Source organism: Grosmannia clavigera (assembly GCF_000143105.1).
Source record: "Grosmannia clavigera kw1407 unplaced genomic scaffold GCSC_140, whole genome shotgun sequence".
NCBI classification, from domain to species: domain Eukaryota; kingdom Fungi; phylum Ascomycota; class Sordariomycetes; order Ophiostomatales; family Ophiostomataceae; genus Leptographium; species Leptographium clavigerum.
Window position 1 is genome coordinate 2,133,133 of NW_014040801.1, and position 15,502 is coordinate 2,148,634.

Here is a 15,502-nt window from a genome sequence, read left to right on the forward strand (position 1 = left end):
CTCTTGTTCTACAATCGAAGACGCATTTCGCTCACTTCATGTCGCTCCTCGTTGTGACGCCACGAGTCTCTTGCGCCATTGCCACCGCCACCATCGATGTCTTGTGTCGCTCTAGAGGTGGAATGCGCCGCGGCTCTGTTGCTCGTCGCGCGCTTACATCATCATGGACCGGTCGGACTGCCCTCCCTCTGCTAGCAAGAGAAGGATCAGAAGAGGGTGCTGCCGGTGGCGGATCAGCAGGAAGATCTGGGCGGGCGAGGAGACCGCCGCCACCACCGCCGTTTCCGGTGGTGGACTCGTGTCCGGAAGCAACGTGTACGTGCGAGGCGATGCCAGAGCTGCCGGCCGAGCTGCCAATTGACCACGAGAGCCGGCTCAACGGGCTCATCTCGGCCTACAACGAGCAGGTGATTGTGTGCACGGGCAAAGACGACTGGCCGTCGCGCATCGAGGACGACAACAGCGGCGACAATCTGGCGGCCGACCTGAAGGAGCTCTTTGGGCGGGGAGGAAAGTACAGTGATGTGAGTTTCTTCAGCCTGTTTCGACCTTTTCTCATCCTGACAGCCAGCCGTTTCACAACGTCTCCGTGCTGAACGCCTCGTTTGCGCCGTCGGTGCCGCTCGGCCGTCCGGAACTGCAGACGTCGTCGGCTTACCTGCTGCCCAGCTTTCGGTATGTGCCCTTTCTGCCGCGCGTCTCGTTTGATAGCGTCGACGCCCTGGCCAAAGGTTATTTGTTGCCCGAGCATCTGCACTCAGCCCACGCCGGCTTGCTCTCGCCTGTGCACCGTGACCGCCTGACGCGCCAGCCGGCTTACCGTCGTCTACTCTGGGGGGTCCGCGACCGCGTCGACGACGTGCTCGTGCTTGTCTGCGGCCACGGCGGCCGTGATGCTCGCTGTGGTCTCGTCGGCCCAGTGCTGCGCTCCGAATTTGAGCGCCAGCTGGCTCGCGTCGACATCACTCCGCTGCATGGACCCGTCGCCATCCCGGAAGAGGAGATGGCCGCGGCCACGGCAAACGCTTGGTCAACATCGCCGTCGTCAGAACAGAAAAAAGCCCTCGACGCACCCTTGGACGACAGCAGCAGTACCAGCAGCCGCTCAGCCTCGATCATCGCCTCCACAACGGCAAAATCACGAACCGCCCGGGTCGGTCTCATCAGTCACATCGGCGGACACAAGTTTGCCGGCAACGTCATCATCTACCTACCGCCTTCACTGCGCGCTCTCGACGGCTTCACGCCACACCCGCTGGCCGGCTACGGCGTTTGGTACGGCCGGGTTGAGCCCAAACATGTTGAGGGCCTCGTGCTCGAGACCATCCTTCGTGGCAACGTGGTCACAGATCACTTCCGCGGCGCCATCAACAGCAACCGGGACATCATCCGCTTATAGGGACTGGAGGAATGCAGTCAATGGCTGCAGGGCGTCTCTCATCAATTAAGCATCTATATAAACAAAGAACGCGCACGTTTCTATCCTACGTGCACTTACAGATATGGTATAAGCCAATTCATACCGGCGAAAGAATACAGCTGAAAAGCAAATGGCCACCGTTCTCTCCTCCTGTTCGATCTTCTCTTCTTGTCTCAGTCTCTCAAACACACATGGTGACCGTCCCGAATGCGCGGTCCTCACTGCCGCCAGTTCTTCCAGAACTGCCACCATGGATGTGACGATGCCGAGTCGCTGTCACCGTGGCTCAGCTCGCGCTTGATGCCGTGGCTCTGCTTGCGGAAGCGCCAGAAGTAGACGGGTATGCCGGCGACGGTAAAGGCGATGACGATGACCGTCTGCAGTGGCTGGGCAAAGACGGCACGACTCAACAGGAACAGGCTAACACAACAGAAGATTATGGGCGTGGAGATCCAGGCCTTGTAGGGCCGCTCTAGGTCGGGCTCTTTGACGCGCAGGATGATGAGGCTGAGGACGGTGAGGAAGTAAAAGGTGTAGCCGGCAACGCCGTAAAAGGTCAGCAGGGTACCGAACTCGCCAACCATGACGTAGATGCTGGTGAGTACGCAGTTGAGCACGAGTGCGTAGATGGGTGTGAAGAAGAGACCGGTGTCCTCGTCGGCAAGAAGACGCTCCAGCCGGGTCCGGAGCCAGCTACCGCAACCCTGAGATGCGTCCAGTCGCGACGGCGGCTGCTGCATGCGGCCACCACCGATGGCGCCGGCAGAGGCGCCGGCAAGGCCGATGCGGCCAAAGATGGCGGGAAAGTAGCCCTCGCGACCGGCGACGTAGACGAGCCGACTGCTTGTGAAAGAAGAGCTGTTGAGGGCACCGAAGCAGGAGGCACTGACGATGAGAGCAAAGACGAGGGAACCGGCCGGGCCAAAGACCTTTGCGCCAAACACGACAGCCACAGTGTTGGTGGAGTTGATGGCGTCCAGCGACAGGACGAGGAAATAGGCTACATTGGCCAGGACGTAGGAGATGATGACGAGTGGCATGGCGGTATGGATGACGCGAGGAAGATCACGGCGGGGATTGCGAAACTCGCCGACGACATAGTTGGTGTTGTCCCAGCCATCGTAGGCCCAGAGGCCAGCATAGAGGGCGAGGGCCCAGGCTGACGCATCGAGCTTGGTGTCGGCAAACCACTTGTGCGTCTTCCATTCGATATCGGGATGGCCGGAGTAGGAGTAGCCGGTGGCAGCGACGACGATGCCGGTGACGGTGACGCCGAGGAGGGCTACAAACTTGAGGAACATGAGTCCGTCGTTGACACGGGTGCCAAGACGGGTGGAGACGCAGTTCATAAAGGTGACGAGGAGGAGGCCGAGAAGGGCAACAGACTTGTTGATCCAGGGACTGGTGGCCTGGGCCTCCGCGCCGACGACGGCACGGACAAGGTACTCGCCCATGATGATGGCGATGATGGCAGCGCCGCCGGGCTTGAGGACGAGCACGGCGACCCAGGTGAAGAGGAAGCCGAAGAGCTCGCCTAGAATCTTGGCGAGATAAGCCTGGGAGCCGCCGTTGAGGGGGATAGCGCCGCCGAGTTCAGCATAGCTGCTGGCGCCGGTCCAGGCGAGCACGCCGGCGATGACCCAGACGATAAGGGCAGCACCGGGCGAGCCGACGTTGGTGTTGACGAGACTGGGCGAGGAGAAGATGCCGGAACCGATGATGATGCCGATGACAAGCGATAGCCCGTTTAGGAAGGTGAGCGTTTTGTGGCGCTCCAGCGATCCAGCGCCCAGAAGCCCGCCACCGCTGCCGCCACCGCTGCCAAGACCGCCGAGGCCACCGCGCGCATGGCCAGCCGATGAGGCCGACGCAGACATGCCGATAGGCGCGTAGCCGCCACCGATGCCGGCAGCTGAGGACGAGAGCGGGAACAGATTGGCGGCGAGGTCGAAGCTGGACGACACGGAAAGATTGCGGTTGCGTCTGCCAGAGGTCGGGACCGTGGTGGAAGCCGATGCGCCGCGATCGTTGCGCTCAGGCGACATCTTGTGCGAAGAGGACGAGGACGAGAGGCTCTGGCGCGAAGAGGCTTCGGCCTCGCTGTCGGAAGCGGCGGCTTCGTCCAGCTGGCTGGAGCTGGCCAACGACGCGAGCTCGAGCGAGTCGCGCACGTGTGCCGGCAGGCTCATGTACGGCGACGGCATTGTGATTGTATCGGGGGAGAGAGGAGACGAGAGGAGGCGAGAGGAGGCGAGAGGAGAGAGAAGAGGAAGCAGACGGAAGCGTTGCTATGGCTTGGAGAATTGCGAAATCCGTCGGAAAAAGGGAGCCCTCAGGGAGCGTCCATGGGCGGGGGCTGCCGCAGGAGGAGGGTTGCAGCCAGTAGGCACGAATAGTCAAGAGGCTGTGTGTCGAATGCAGCCGTCGAAAAGGTCGTCGAGGGCGTCAAGAGTCGTCAAGAGTCGTCTCAGAAAGGGGTCGAAATTGTCGTGAAGAACAGATCAACGGGCGAGAGAGAGGGCGAAAAAGGCAAAAGAACAAAGAATGCTAACATGCACGAGACTAGAACGAGCCGGAAAGAGAACACCGGAAAAAAAATGCAGTGAGAGAGGGCGGCCAGGGCGAGATGAGTTCGCGGTTGGGAGAGCAGGCAGAAAGGGAAATGCTTTCTTGCATTGATGCTTCCGGAAAAACTCTTCGATCCACGCCAACAGCTGTCCAGCGGTGGCTAGCGCCTGTCAACGCCGCTATAGGGGGGGTGGGAGGGAAGCTTAATTGTTTATCTACGGAGTAGGGAGATGAGGTCGGGGGTCTGTGTGCTGAAAGGAGTGCTAAATAAAGCACGCTTCATTTCTTGGGGGGTCCCATGCTTATCGCTGATAAGAGCAAAATTTGGCTGTCGGGAAGGCACGACTGGACCACGTGAAGATACCGGCTTCTTCCACATCATCAGAACGTTTGGAACATGTGCACAGCATGATTGTGTCCAATGGGAGACTCATCGGCCGCTGTCTGTCGGTGCGGGGCGTGTCGTCGACGGCGAGCAGGAGTACCGTGTTGTTGAGGGTGGCGGGTGCTGCTGTGCCGCCATCGCTGCGGGCTGGACGCCGTCTGCTGGCACGCGGATACGCCAGCGTGGAAACGGAGCCGAACCGGCGATTGGACCTCCTGGCGCTGGATCAGAAGTGGCGGGACCGGTGGGCGGCGGTGGCAGATGAGAAAACGGCTGCTGCTGCGGCTGTGCCTGGTCCATCCAAGTACGTCCTGCCCATGTTTCCCTATCCGTCAGGCAACCTGCACCTGGGTCACCTGCGGGTGTACACGATCGCGGATGCGATCGCACGATTCCATCGGCTGCAGGGCTGCGACGTGCTGCTGCCCATGGGCTTCGACTCATTTGGGCTGCCGGCCGAGAACGCGGCCCTGCAGCGGGGGATCCAGCCGGCCGCCTGGACGCGGGCCAACATTGCCAACATGAAGGCGCAGCTGGGCGTGATGAACGGCAGCTTTGACTGGTCGAGGGTGAGCTTGTCGGGTCCTCCATCTCGTCGGACTGGATGCCGTTCTGACCTCTCCAGGAACTGTCCACGTGCGAGCCCGAGTTCTACAAACACACGCAGCACATCTTCCTGATGCTGCATCAGCAGGGCCTCGCGTACCAGGCCGAGGCCGAGGTGAACTACGACCCCGTCGACCAGACCGTGCTGGCGAACGAGCAGGTTGATGCGCACGGCCGGTCATGGCGCTCGGGCGCCCTCGTCGAGAAGCGCCAGCTGCGCCAGTGGTTCCTGCGCACCTCCGCCTTCCGCGACGCCCTGCTGGACGACCTGGACGTACTGGCACGCGACGGCGCCTGGCCCGAACGCGTGCTGACTATGCAGCGCAACTGGCTGGGCCGGTCCAAGGGCGCGCTCGTGCAGTTTCCCGTCATGGGCGGAGGAGGCAGAGAGAGGCGGACGATCAACGTCTTTACCACCCGCATCGATACCCTGATGGGCGTGCAGTACGTCGCGCTGGCCGCAGCACACCCGCTGGTGCAGGAGCTTGCCGCGACCGACGCCCACCTGCAGGCCTTTCTCGACACGCTGCCAAGCCTGCCGGCCGATTCCAAGGCGGGTTTCGAGCTGACCGGTTTGCGGGCCATCAACCCGCTCGCGTTCCACGACCAGACGCCGGCGGCCACCAAGGCGTCGCTGCCGGTGTTTGTGGCACCGTACGTGCTGGGCGACTACGGCGAGGGTGCTGTGATGGGCGTGCCGGGTCACGACGAGCGCGACCACGCGTTCTGGAAGCAGCACCGGGGCGACGAAGCCGTGCGGACAGTAATTGCGGAAAAGGCCAAGAAGGCCGAGACGTCCGAAAATGCCGAAACATCCGAAAATGCCGAGCCCACCCCCTACCTCGGCCACGGCGTCATGACCGAGCATAGCGGCCCCTTCTGCGGCCGACCATCACAAGACGCGGCCGTCACGCTGCTGGCGATGCTGCAGGCGGCCGGGCTGGCTGAGCCGGCCGAGCGCTGGCGGCTGCGCGACTGGCTTGTCAGCCGGCAGCGCTACTGGGGCGCACCCATCCCGATTGTGCACTGCGACGACTGCGGCGCCGTTCCGGTGCCCGTGGCTGATCTGCCGGTGCTTCTGCCCGACGTCGACGATCACTTCTCGGCCAAGAGGCCGGGCAACCCGCTGGCCGGCGCCGCTGCCGACGACTGGGCCAACGTCGCCTGTCCAAAGTGTCGCCGGCCAGCTCGTCGCGAGACCGACACCATGGACACCTTTGTCGACTCCAGCTGGTATTACATGCGCTTTGTCGACCCTCACAACGCCGACGCACCCTTTGCGCCCGCCACCGCCGCTGTCCGTCTGCCTGTCGACATCTACATTGGCGGCATCGAGCACGCCATCCTGCACCTGCTGTACGCCCGCTTCATCTACAAGGCCCTGATGGCATCGCCGCTGGCAGAAACGGCAGACGGGCCACACGAGCCCTTTACCCGTCTCATCACCCAGGGCATGGTCCACGGCAAGACCTTTGTCGACCCAGCCACCGGCCGCTTCCTGCCGCCCAACCAGGTCGACGTGACCACCAACCCGGGCGCGCCGCGCTGCTCAGCTACCGGGGCCGCCGTCGCCGTCTCATACGAAAAGATGAGCAAGTCCAAGCACAACGGCATCGACCCGACCGACTTTATCCGGACGCATGGCGCCGATGCCACCCGCGCCCACGTGCTCTTCCAAGCCCCCGTGGCCGACGTGCTGAGCTGGGATGATGACAAGGTGACCGGCATCACCCGCTGGCTGGCCCGGTTGTACGATGTTGTCATCAAGGCAAGACGTGCTGCAGCGGACAGCGCCCCGGTCACGTGTGAACACGTGACCAAAGACCTTCTTCGCCGCTCAGACGCGCTCGCCACGACGACGACGACGACGACACAAAACCCCGATGCGCTCGCTCGCTGGGACGCTGACTCGGCCGTGTGGCGCGACCTACAGGCTACCATCAGCTCGGTCACAGCCTCGTACGAGCGCGTATACTCGCTCAACACGGTCGTGTCCGACCTCATGCGCCTGACCAACAGCCTGGCCGCCCACGAGGACGTCGCCTCGCCGTCGGTCCTGCACCACGCGCTGTCCGGCCTCGTGCGTATGCTGGCCCCTGTCGCGCCCGCCTTTGCCGAAGAGTGCTGGAGCGTGTTGGAGCCGGCTGAGAGTTCGCTCTTTGGCCGGCCCGCTGCTGAGTCATCCATATTTCCCACTCTCGACGGCTCGCTCGCTTGGTTGCAGCCGCGGCTGCTGAACTGCGCCGTCCAGATCGACGGGAAGCTGCGCTGCGCCGTTGCCATTCCCCGCCCGCCGACCGCCCTCGCTGGCGACGCCCTGCGCGACTGGCTCGTCGCCGCCATCCTGCAGACGGACGAAGGCAAGGCCAAGCTGGCCGGCGGCAGCGGTAGCGGAAATCAAAGCCGAGGCAAAAACAGCAGTCGCGACATCCGCCAGGCCAAAAAGGCCATTGTTGTCCGGGACGGAAAGCTGGTCAACTTCATGTTCTAGACACGGACGTAGTAGTATGCATATAGATGTACATCTAGAAACCACTGTAATATAGGATACACTCAGACACTCTTACACTCGTCTGCGCACAAACACAGACCGGCCATGGCCGCTGCCGCGAACTAGAACCGATCGGCCGACCACGTTGACAGTGCGGCGCTCGTTTGTTCCTGGAATGTCCGGACAGTCTGCCCAGATCTCCACGTCGGCCACGGGCCCGCCTCGGCCAGCCAGGACCGCCTCGACCACGCGCTGCGCCTGGTCCAGGCCGCCGACTTCGAGCAGCACGGAGCGTGGGTCGAGGCGGACGGCGAGGTCCAGCAGCCGGCCATAAAAGATATCCTCATGGTGGTCTTCTCGCTCGTCCCTCTCGTCCGTCGCCAACGGCACCTGCGCCAACTTCGGCTCAAAGAGACGCACTGAACGAGCTGTCTCGTGAGCGAACCCGTCTCGCGAGACGTATGGCGGGTTGCAGACAAGCACGTCGATCCGGCCGTCCGCAGCGTTGCTGGCCAGGTGCAGCCAGTCGTCGGCGAACACGTCGGCGCGGTGGAAGCTGACCGAGCTACTGTCAGTTCCGTCGCGATCCGATGGAAAGCCGAGTCGTCTGCGGTTGGCCCGCGCCAGAGCTACGGCTGCCGGAGACACATCGATGCCAACGACGCGCAGATGCTGCTGCTGCCTCAGTCGCTCGTACAGCAAGAGGGCGATGCAGCCGGTGCCCGTGCAGACGTCCAGGATGGTCGATACCGGCCCAATCTCCGGCCGCATCAGCCAATCGGCCAGAAAGAGGCTGTAGGCCTCAGGCTCGGGTCTCGGAATCAGCACGCCGCGACGGCAGAGCAGGTCCAGCGGCCCAAACGGCTGCGTGCCCAACACGTACTGCAGCGGCTCGCCGCGGCCGCGTCGCCGGCAGAGACGCTGCACGATTGCCCGGCGTGGCTGCCCGCCATCCGCCCTCGACACGGCGACATGCTGTCGGATCCAGCGAAGCTCTGCCAGCGACGACGGCAGGTCGCGGCAGGCGGGCAGCAGCAGCGTGGCACAGGGCGAGATGTGGCGGGCGCGCCAGAAGATGGACGGCGCAATCCGGGGCATGAGCCTGGTGCCTCTCACTCGTGCCTGTTGTCTTGTTGCAGCTGATCACAGCTCGATTCGGTCTACCCAGAAGAATCCCATTCGTCGACTCCAAACGGAGTTCTGCGTAAGGCTGAAACGGGCAGGTACGGGTCTGGACAACAGCCAGCCAATCACAAGGGGCCTTCTGGCCACTTTCCGCATGCACATCCTTCCATCCATGCGATGACTGACCGACCCCCTGGAAAGGAATCGTACAGCCGGCCCCTAAATGGCACCCGTAAGCCCGCTAACTGTGCTATATTTACCCAGCTCGCAAAGGCTATTCCAGGGGAAAGCGCCCCGAGACAGCCCCGTAATATCCGTGCTAGCCGCGTCGGCGCAGTGCTCAGCCGCGCAGATAGAAAAGTACAGGTGGGGGGCACCAGTCCCAATACCACCAAGGGCTTGATCGCAGACTCTACGTCGTAGGCGAATTGCCCAGAGAAGTTCGTGTTAATTCCTCGTAAGACCCGCGTAACAGGACTCGTAACGACACACCGTCGCAAGTGGGCCCTCAGGAACCTTGCTGGCTGCCTCCTTCTTGTTTCGTCAACAGGCCCCAGGAGTGGTCGAATACGACTCTTAATATCTGTTACTTCGCCCACTAAATAACCACCCATCGCCCAAGACGCCAACTCTGCAAGCTTAATCAACCAAAAGTCTTGGCAGCTCAGCCACAGTGCCAAGCTAGAAAAAAAGGGAAAAAAAGAAAGCTCCAATACGACGACGGCCATCACAAGCATCTCGGCGAGCACAGCCACATGAAACAGCGACCGGCTCGACTTGACCCCGACGACGACACCACCCGTACAACGACGACATTACGATAAACGACCCAGCACAACGGCTCGGTCAGCAGGTCGCCAACCAGGAGCCCCACGACAGCAAACGGCGCTCCCACTTCCAAGCCCGAAATAGCATGTTGGTCCGAAGCAGCCTCTCCATTCCGTCAGCCCGCTTGCAAAGCCGGTAGACAGACGTGGAAGACGAGCTGGGCCTTTGCCTCTCGAACTCGCATCTGTCCCGAGTCCCATCCTCGAGCCCGTCTGCCTGTACTGCCTCCGTCTCCTCGCCCTCTCTCCTTCGCCCCCTCTGCTTCGCCCCCTCCGTTCTCCCGCTCTTCCCTACCAACTCTTTTTCGGCCCGCAATGGCCGACACCATCAGCAGAAGCGACACCGTCGGCTCTCTGCTGGCCCACATTGCCACTGCCCTGCAGGACGCTCTGCGCATACTCATGTTTGCCGACAAACGAAGCTGGGGCCGTGGCGAGTTCGAACAGGTGCGCGTCCTCGAGGAGACCCTGGCCGAAGCCAAGCGCGACTTCCAGGCCATGGCGCCGCTCGTGAATGGCCAGTTCTATTACGAAAACGACAGGAGGAGTACGTCTGTCTGGATTGGTCTCCGTGTCTTGCCGCGGCTTGCCGCTGCCTCCTGTTCCATTCTGTCTTTCTGCTTGCTGACGGCTGCTGCTTCTTCCTCTCCTTAGCCGAATCCATAAGAGAGCTCCGAGCTCTGCGCGCACAATTCGACCGCCACGCCCAGACATTCAAGGACTGGCTCCGTACTGGCGGACCTGTCAGTCCACTATGGGCTCGCGAGACAGTGGATCTGGGTCGCCAACTGCACCGCGCGCAGTGCCGAGCCGCCCGCCGCATCTACAACGCCGAGCATGAGGATGGCGGCAGTGGTGCGCGCTGTCTGGGTGCTTTTCTGGTGTACCGCCGCCTGCGCGAACAGGAGGAACGCCGGACGCGGACGCGCAGCCGCCCACCCCTCGAGCGGGTTCCTACCTGGAAGCGTCAGCAGATGCAAATGCAGAAGCGCGAAGAGCAGCGATACGCCGGCCGTGAGCAGCTGAGCCGCGCCAGCAGCCAAGACGACGGCGATATCGAGCTGTCCGGACTTCCGCCACTGGATCCGGAGATGGACGCAAAAAAGGCGACATCTACGATCGTCGCGGAAGAGACGGCAGGCTCATCGTCGTCGTCGTCGCCGTCACCATACGGCACAAAGCCAAGGCTCAGCCTCGAAGACCTCGTGCCCGACTGCAATGCTGTCGGCACCTTTGAGCGCTTTGGCGACCAGGATGTCGTCTTTATCTGCGACTTCTGCGACGGCCACATCGTCTGGGAAGATGTCCACCGCCTGCCACATACGCGAACAAATGCCTTGTCGTATTCGGCCGATCCCTTGTCACCGTCGGAATCGGAACCACGGCTTCCCTTCACAACCCAGGACACACAGCGGCCTCCAGTAGCAGCGCCACCAAGCCCTCGCGGCCCAGACGACTACCCCCGCTGGCAGGCCACGGCCATGGCCTTGTCCAATAGAGACAAGGAGCGGACGATCGTCTTTCCCCCGTTGGCAATCGCCAACCATCTCCCACCCACAGGCGGCGACTGGGAGGCGCGGCTATGGTGCCCCTACTGCGACGAGTACATGTACTACGACAGTGCCGAGGGCGACAACACCAAGTACGCTCAGGGCGAGTTTGGCTTTCTCAGCCTCAACGCTTTCCAGGAGCATCTGGAGTGGTATCACACGGCGCTCCCGATCCCAGCCCTTCCCGTGTCCTCGAACAGCTGCGCGGTGATGTAGCGGACAAGAACATGGGGGCGTTGTAAGAATGATGTTACCAAGAGTAGCCATGACAGCGGGTGCAGGTGTTTGGGATTATCATGTGAGCGCGGCGTTGCTTCTTTGTTTGGCCTTTTGCTTCAGACACCCTTTTGCATATTTGACGGCGTTGGGCATTACCCATTTTACGGCACAATTCATCTGGGAAGTGGGGACGAGGACATCGTCAATTACGGGCCACCGCTAGACGAATACATCCTGCGTGCAACGTTAACAGTAGTAGTGGCCATGATGCCATGCATAAACGGATATTTTCCCGACTGCCTGACTGCCCGTACAAGTACTGCACAGATACAGACCAGTGGCCCTTTTGACACAGCCTGATTCCATCAAAACAAGTCTAGCCCACCGAGCTTGCCGACGACCCAAAACGCCATGTGCTAATATGAGAGAGAGGGGTTGCGAGCGTGGGTGTCCGCTCAGAAGAAGCGCCACCAGAGGAAGAAGAGGATGAAGAAGAAAAGGCCGGCAAAGGGGCCGTACTGCTTGAGCAGGAGGTCCCAGTTGATCTTGACGGCCGCGCGGCGGTACTTTTTGCTATCGTCGCGCAGACGGCTGCTGAGCTCGCCCATGCGCTCGAGGCTGTCGCCGCGGTACAGCAGGTCCTCGATGTTCTTGGTCATGACCTGGGTGACGTCGCGCAGCTCGTCGTTGAGCTTGTCAAGGTTCTGCGACGCGCGCGCGTCGCTGTACGTCTGCTTGGTGCGGCCGATGAACGTGTCAAACTCCATAAAGGCGTACGGCCGCAGTGTTGGGCTGATGCGCTGAGCGGCCGGGTATGTTGTCGCGAACTCGGCCGCGATGTCGGCCAGGTACGTGAACGCGAGCTTGCGCGGATACGCCCGGTCGCAGATGCAAAAGTACACCACCTCGTCCTGGATCAGGTAGTGGATCACGAGGTTGGCCGCCGCCTCGATCGACGCCTGCGGCTCCGCGTTGCGGTTGAGCCGCCGCAGGATCAGCTTGACCTGCGACTTGACCTCGGTAAGCGACGACTCCGTGGCATCGTCGTCGACCGACGCGCAGAGCATGAGCCCGTCGAGCCGGGCGATCTGCGTCGAGTGGATCATGGCGGTCGTGTCCGGCTCGGAATCGGTATGGAGTAGCTGGTAGCTGTCGGAATCGGTGACGTGGCTACAAAGGATCGGATGCCTTTCTTTGCGATCCGGTCGGGTGGGAAGATCAGCACGGTCTCGGCAGATCCTCGCTCTGCCTGGCTTCCTGCTCTTCTTGATATTCGGTTGCCGGGGAACGCGGCGCCAGTCGCTAGAGTCGGGTCGTTGATGCGGTGTCTTTGCCCCTTTTTGTTCCTTTGGCCGGTAGCTTCCAGTACTGTTGAGACTACTTGGTGATTGCCAGCGGAAAATATAGGCCTCGCTCCACTCCTCTTCGCAAGGCTGGCCAATCACGCCGCACCAGCACACCAGGCCACCTGTGGCTCCCTGTGGCTCATGGTACTCGCTGTAATAGCCTGGAAATGGCCTGCAATGTGACGGCATCAGCCTCGCGCCCTGGCAGATAGCTCCGATAAGATACCGATCTCCACGGGAGCCCATCAAAATACGAAGACCCAGCCGTACTCCGTACGCAACAACGGCTTCGCCATCTGACCACGCCGAAAGAGACGCCTCAGTATCTTGGATCAGCTTCTGCCTCTGGTCTGCATCGCGGCCTTGTCCATTTTCCTCCCCTTTCGGCCCTTCTAACGGCCATGTCAGCGTGAGAAAGCCCAGGCATCCTCCGATTTTTCTCACTAATGCTCATTTCCCATTCACTTTCGCCTCTCTTTCCACTGTTTGGCAATCTCAGCAAGGCCACGCCATGACATAGGGGAAGCCTCCCACCATTACCAAAAGTGCCTAAATCCAAGATGGAATTGCCGTTCACTGTGGTTGCTAGCGATGCTGCGCCTGCTCCTGGATCCGACTGCTCTTCTCCGCTATCTTCGCCCCCATCGTCTAGCCTGTTTATTGATTTCACTGATGATGTTTGTCTCCGGTCACCATCACCAGTCCATTCCTCTCCACAAAGAGCCTCAAGCTGCCATGATGACGTCCGGGCTTCCCCTCTCATCTCGCGTACAACACCTGCTGCCTACCAAGCGGAAGCAACACATGTTTCAACTGTGCCCGAAGCTTCGGAGGCCTCAGTAGAATTCAAGCTGGTAACTGGGCCGAGCACGCCAATCAGATCGCGGAGGTTTGTTGATCTTATAAATAATGAGACGACAACCCCGTCCCCGTCCAGAAATGCGCGGCCGAGGGCAGATGCTCAAGAAGAAGATGAGCTCAACGGAGGAGGCAAGTAACCACAATGCCGACAGCGAAATCTCTAGAGGTGGACGAGCCTAACTATCTTCTCAGTGGCATCCACGCCTCAGGTCGCCATCACCCGTTCTGGGAGAAAAGTGACACAGAAGCGATTGGCGCCAATCGCCATAGAGACAAGGCCAATCAAAGGATCTCCGTCGGAAACGGCGGTCGTCAAACGGCGCAAGCGAGAGGCTGCAAAGTGGCAGACAGACTTTGTTTTGTCGAGCGCAAAATCACCTCTTGGAAATTATGATATCCGGGTGAGTTCGGTGCATGCGCAACACGACAGTACCCCGAACCGAAATTAACGGCTTATTTCAGGCTCTACTATGCAACCCTAAGGCGTGGGAGGTGTTGAGCAAGGAGGAGCAAGCGGAGGTGCTGTCTCTCTTCCCCAGTAACCAACACATTATCGACCCGGATAGCGACCAGGCACGGCCTGACATTGCATCGTTGAGGAATGATGACAACTTCAGACATGACTGTGCCCGATACCAGACCGATCTACAAGGGGGCTTTCATGACAAAGCATGGCTGGCAGAAGCTTTCGAGGCCTACGAGATGCGCAAGAACGGCCATTTTGAGAATTACATCATCGATACGTTTGAGAGCGACTGGAATATTCGGCTTCCTGATGAGCACAAGCCGGACTACATGCGTGTTGCCGCTGGCAGTGATGTCGAAGCCGAGCAGCCAAACGACAGTCTTTCAGAGAGAACTGACCCAATCGGGACGGCTGATGCGAAAGAGAATGGAGCCAACGGCGAGATGAAGGATATACAATCCGATACAGGAAAAAACGGTGCAGTCAAAGTCGAAAATGGGATGGAGAGCGAGGTATATCAGAAGGATGAAACTGAAAAGGACGACACGGAAGAAACGTATGTCCACTCGGAATTTGTTGTAATGGCTTTGACACCGGATATTGTAGCACGAGAGTCTGGAAGCACAGCGACAGAGGCGGGCAAAGTATGCTAAAACAAGTAAAAAACCATCAGAGCGGCTATGTTAACAGTTACGACTTACGATGATTTTCAAGAAACACTGGAACAGGATAAAGCTAGCAGAGCTATAGTGATGCGGTTTTCATGACCAACATCACAGCTTAGACCTAAAATCACAATTGCCATCAATAAAAGCAAGGCCTCTCACAGTCGCCTTTTTGTGCCCTTGCAGAGCAGAAAGGGAAACGTGAGGGTGTCTCCTCCGTTCTCTGGCTTGCCATTTGCAAACTGGCCCGGGAAATGCTCGACCATCTTGTCCATGGTCCATTCCGGCTTCACGACCACGTCTTCGAACCCGGAGTTCCTCATCTGGCGGGCAAACAGGGCAGCGTTGATGCCGTGATGCTCGACACCAGCCATCCTGTCTTCTGGATGGAAGCGTCGGGCCTCTGGTCCAAAGTCCTCAAAGTCGGTCAGGGCAACCTGGCCACCCGGCTTGAGACAGCCGTGAAGCGTTTTCAGCAGGGCTGCATGATCGGGGATGTGGTGAAGAACCAGATGGCTCGTGATGAGGTCAAACTTGCGGCGAGGACCCGCGGAACCAGAGCCAGTCACTGTTTCCACTGCTGGCGGCAGAACTGGGTCTTCTGGATCCTCCAGAATGGCACACAGCGACGAAATGTTGGCAGCTTCGGGCGTTTCGGCCAGTCGCTGCCTCAAAACATCAATCATGCCCTGTGCTGCATCCACGGCGACGATTGAGCGCACGTACGGCGCCATCTGCAGGGCGAGCAGGCCAGTGCCGCAGCCAATTTCGAGCACGTCAATCCCATTCGTCGCCGCCGTCCCGTGCGCCTTGGCCTCGTCAAGATCAGGCCGGAGCGCGAGGATGGCCGCAAAGGCGAGACCAGCGCCGCGCACCACGTCGGGCTTCTCGTTCCATGTGGCCGCCTCACTGTTGAACCGCTCGTTTCCTGCAGACATGGTGGAATGTAGGAAGCCTGCCAAAAATGCCTGTT

At 60.4% G+C, this 15,502-nt stretch overlaps 8 protein-coding genes across 8 annotated transcripts; 4 read left to right on the forward strand and 4 right to left on the reverse strand.

The window, feature by feature from the left end:
* Nucleotides 1-38: 38 nt before the first annotated feature.
* Nucleotides 39-1,399, forward strand: CMQ_855 (sucrose cleavage family protein; the record flags this gene model as incomplete). The annotated part of the gene is made up of 2 exons (XM_014317934.1): nt 39-524; nt 572-1,399. The coding sequence occupies 2 exons, from the start codon at nt 39-41 to the stop codon at nt 1,397-1,399; spliced, it is 1,314 nt and encodes a 437-aa protein (XP_014173409.1).
* Nucleotides 1,400-1,638: 239 nt separating this feature from the next.
* Nucleotides 1,639-3,624, reverse strand: CMQ_966 (amino acid permease; the record flags this gene model as incomplete). Its single annotated transcript, XM_014318045.1, has 1 exon — nt 1,639-3,624. The coding sequence occupies one exon, from the start codon at nt 3,622-3,624 to the stop codon at nt 1,639-1,641; it is 1,986 nt and encodes a 661-aa protein (XP_014173520.1).
* A 772-nt stretch (nt 3,625-4,396) lies between these two features.
* On the forward strand, nt 4,397-7,470 carry CMQ_1460 (leucyl-tRNA synthetase; the record flags this gene model as incomplete). The annotated part of the gene is made up of 2 exons (XM_014318539.1): nt 4,397-4,942; nt 4,999-7,470. The coding sequence occupies 2 exons, from the start codon at nt 4,397-4,399 to the stop codon at nt 7,468-7,470; spliced, it is 3,018 nt and encodes a 1,005-aa protein (XP_014174014.1).
* Nucleotides 7,471-7,542: 72 nt separating this feature from the next.
* CMQ_1591 (mitochondrial n-glutamine methyltransferase mtq1) lies at nt 7,543-8,568 on the reverse strand (the record flags this gene model as incomplete). The annotated part of the gene is made up of 1 exon (XM_014318670.1): nt 7,543-8,568. One exon carries the CDS (start codon nt 8,566-8,568, stop codon nt 7,543-7,545), a length of 1,026 nt encoding a protein of 341 aa, XP_014174145.1.
* Nucleotides 8,569-9,737: 1,169 nt separating this feature from the next.
* CMQ_1370 (uncharacterized protein) lies at nt 9,738-11,188 on the forward strand (the record flags this gene model as incomplete). The annotated part of the gene is made up of 2 exons (XM_014318449.1): nt 9,738-9,969; nt 10,077-11,188. 2 exons carry the CDS (start codon nt 9,738-9,740, stop codon nt 11,186-11,188), a joined length of 1,344 nt encoding a protein of 447 aa, XP_014173924.1.
* A 458-nt stretch (nt 11,189-11,646) lies between these two features.
* CMQ_1027 (protein transport protein sec22) lies at nt 11,647-12,991 on the reverse strand (the record flags this gene model as incomplete). Its single annotated transcript, XM_014318106.1, has 2 exons — nt 11,647-12,926; nt 12,982-12,991. 2 exons carry the CDS (start codon nt 12,989-12,991, stop codon nt 11,647-11,649), a joined length of 1,290 nt encoding a protein of 429 aa, XP_014173581.1.
* Nucleotides 12,992-13,476: 485 nt separating this feature from the next.
* On the forward strand, nt 13,477-14,517 carry CMQ_1664 (proline-rich early nodulin-like protein; the record flags this gene model as incomplete). Its single annotated transcript, XM_014318743.1, has 3 exons — nt 13,477-13,531; nt 13,591-13,799; nt 13,861-14,517. 3 exons carry the CDS (start codon nt 13,477-13,479, stop codon nt 14,515-14,517), a joined length of 921 nt encoding a protein of 306 aa, XP_014174218.1.
* A 170-nt stretch (nt 14,518-14,687) lies between these two features.
* On the reverse strand, nt 14,688-15,467 carry CMQ_1464 (methyltransferase type 11; the record flags this gene model as incomplete). Its single annotated transcript, XM_014318543.1, has 1 exon — nt 14,688-15,467. One exon carries the CDS (start codon nt 15,465-15,467, stop codon nt 14,688-14,690), a length of 780 nt encoding a protein of 259 aa, XP_014174018.1.
* Nucleotides 15,468-15,502: the final 35 nt, after the last annotated feature.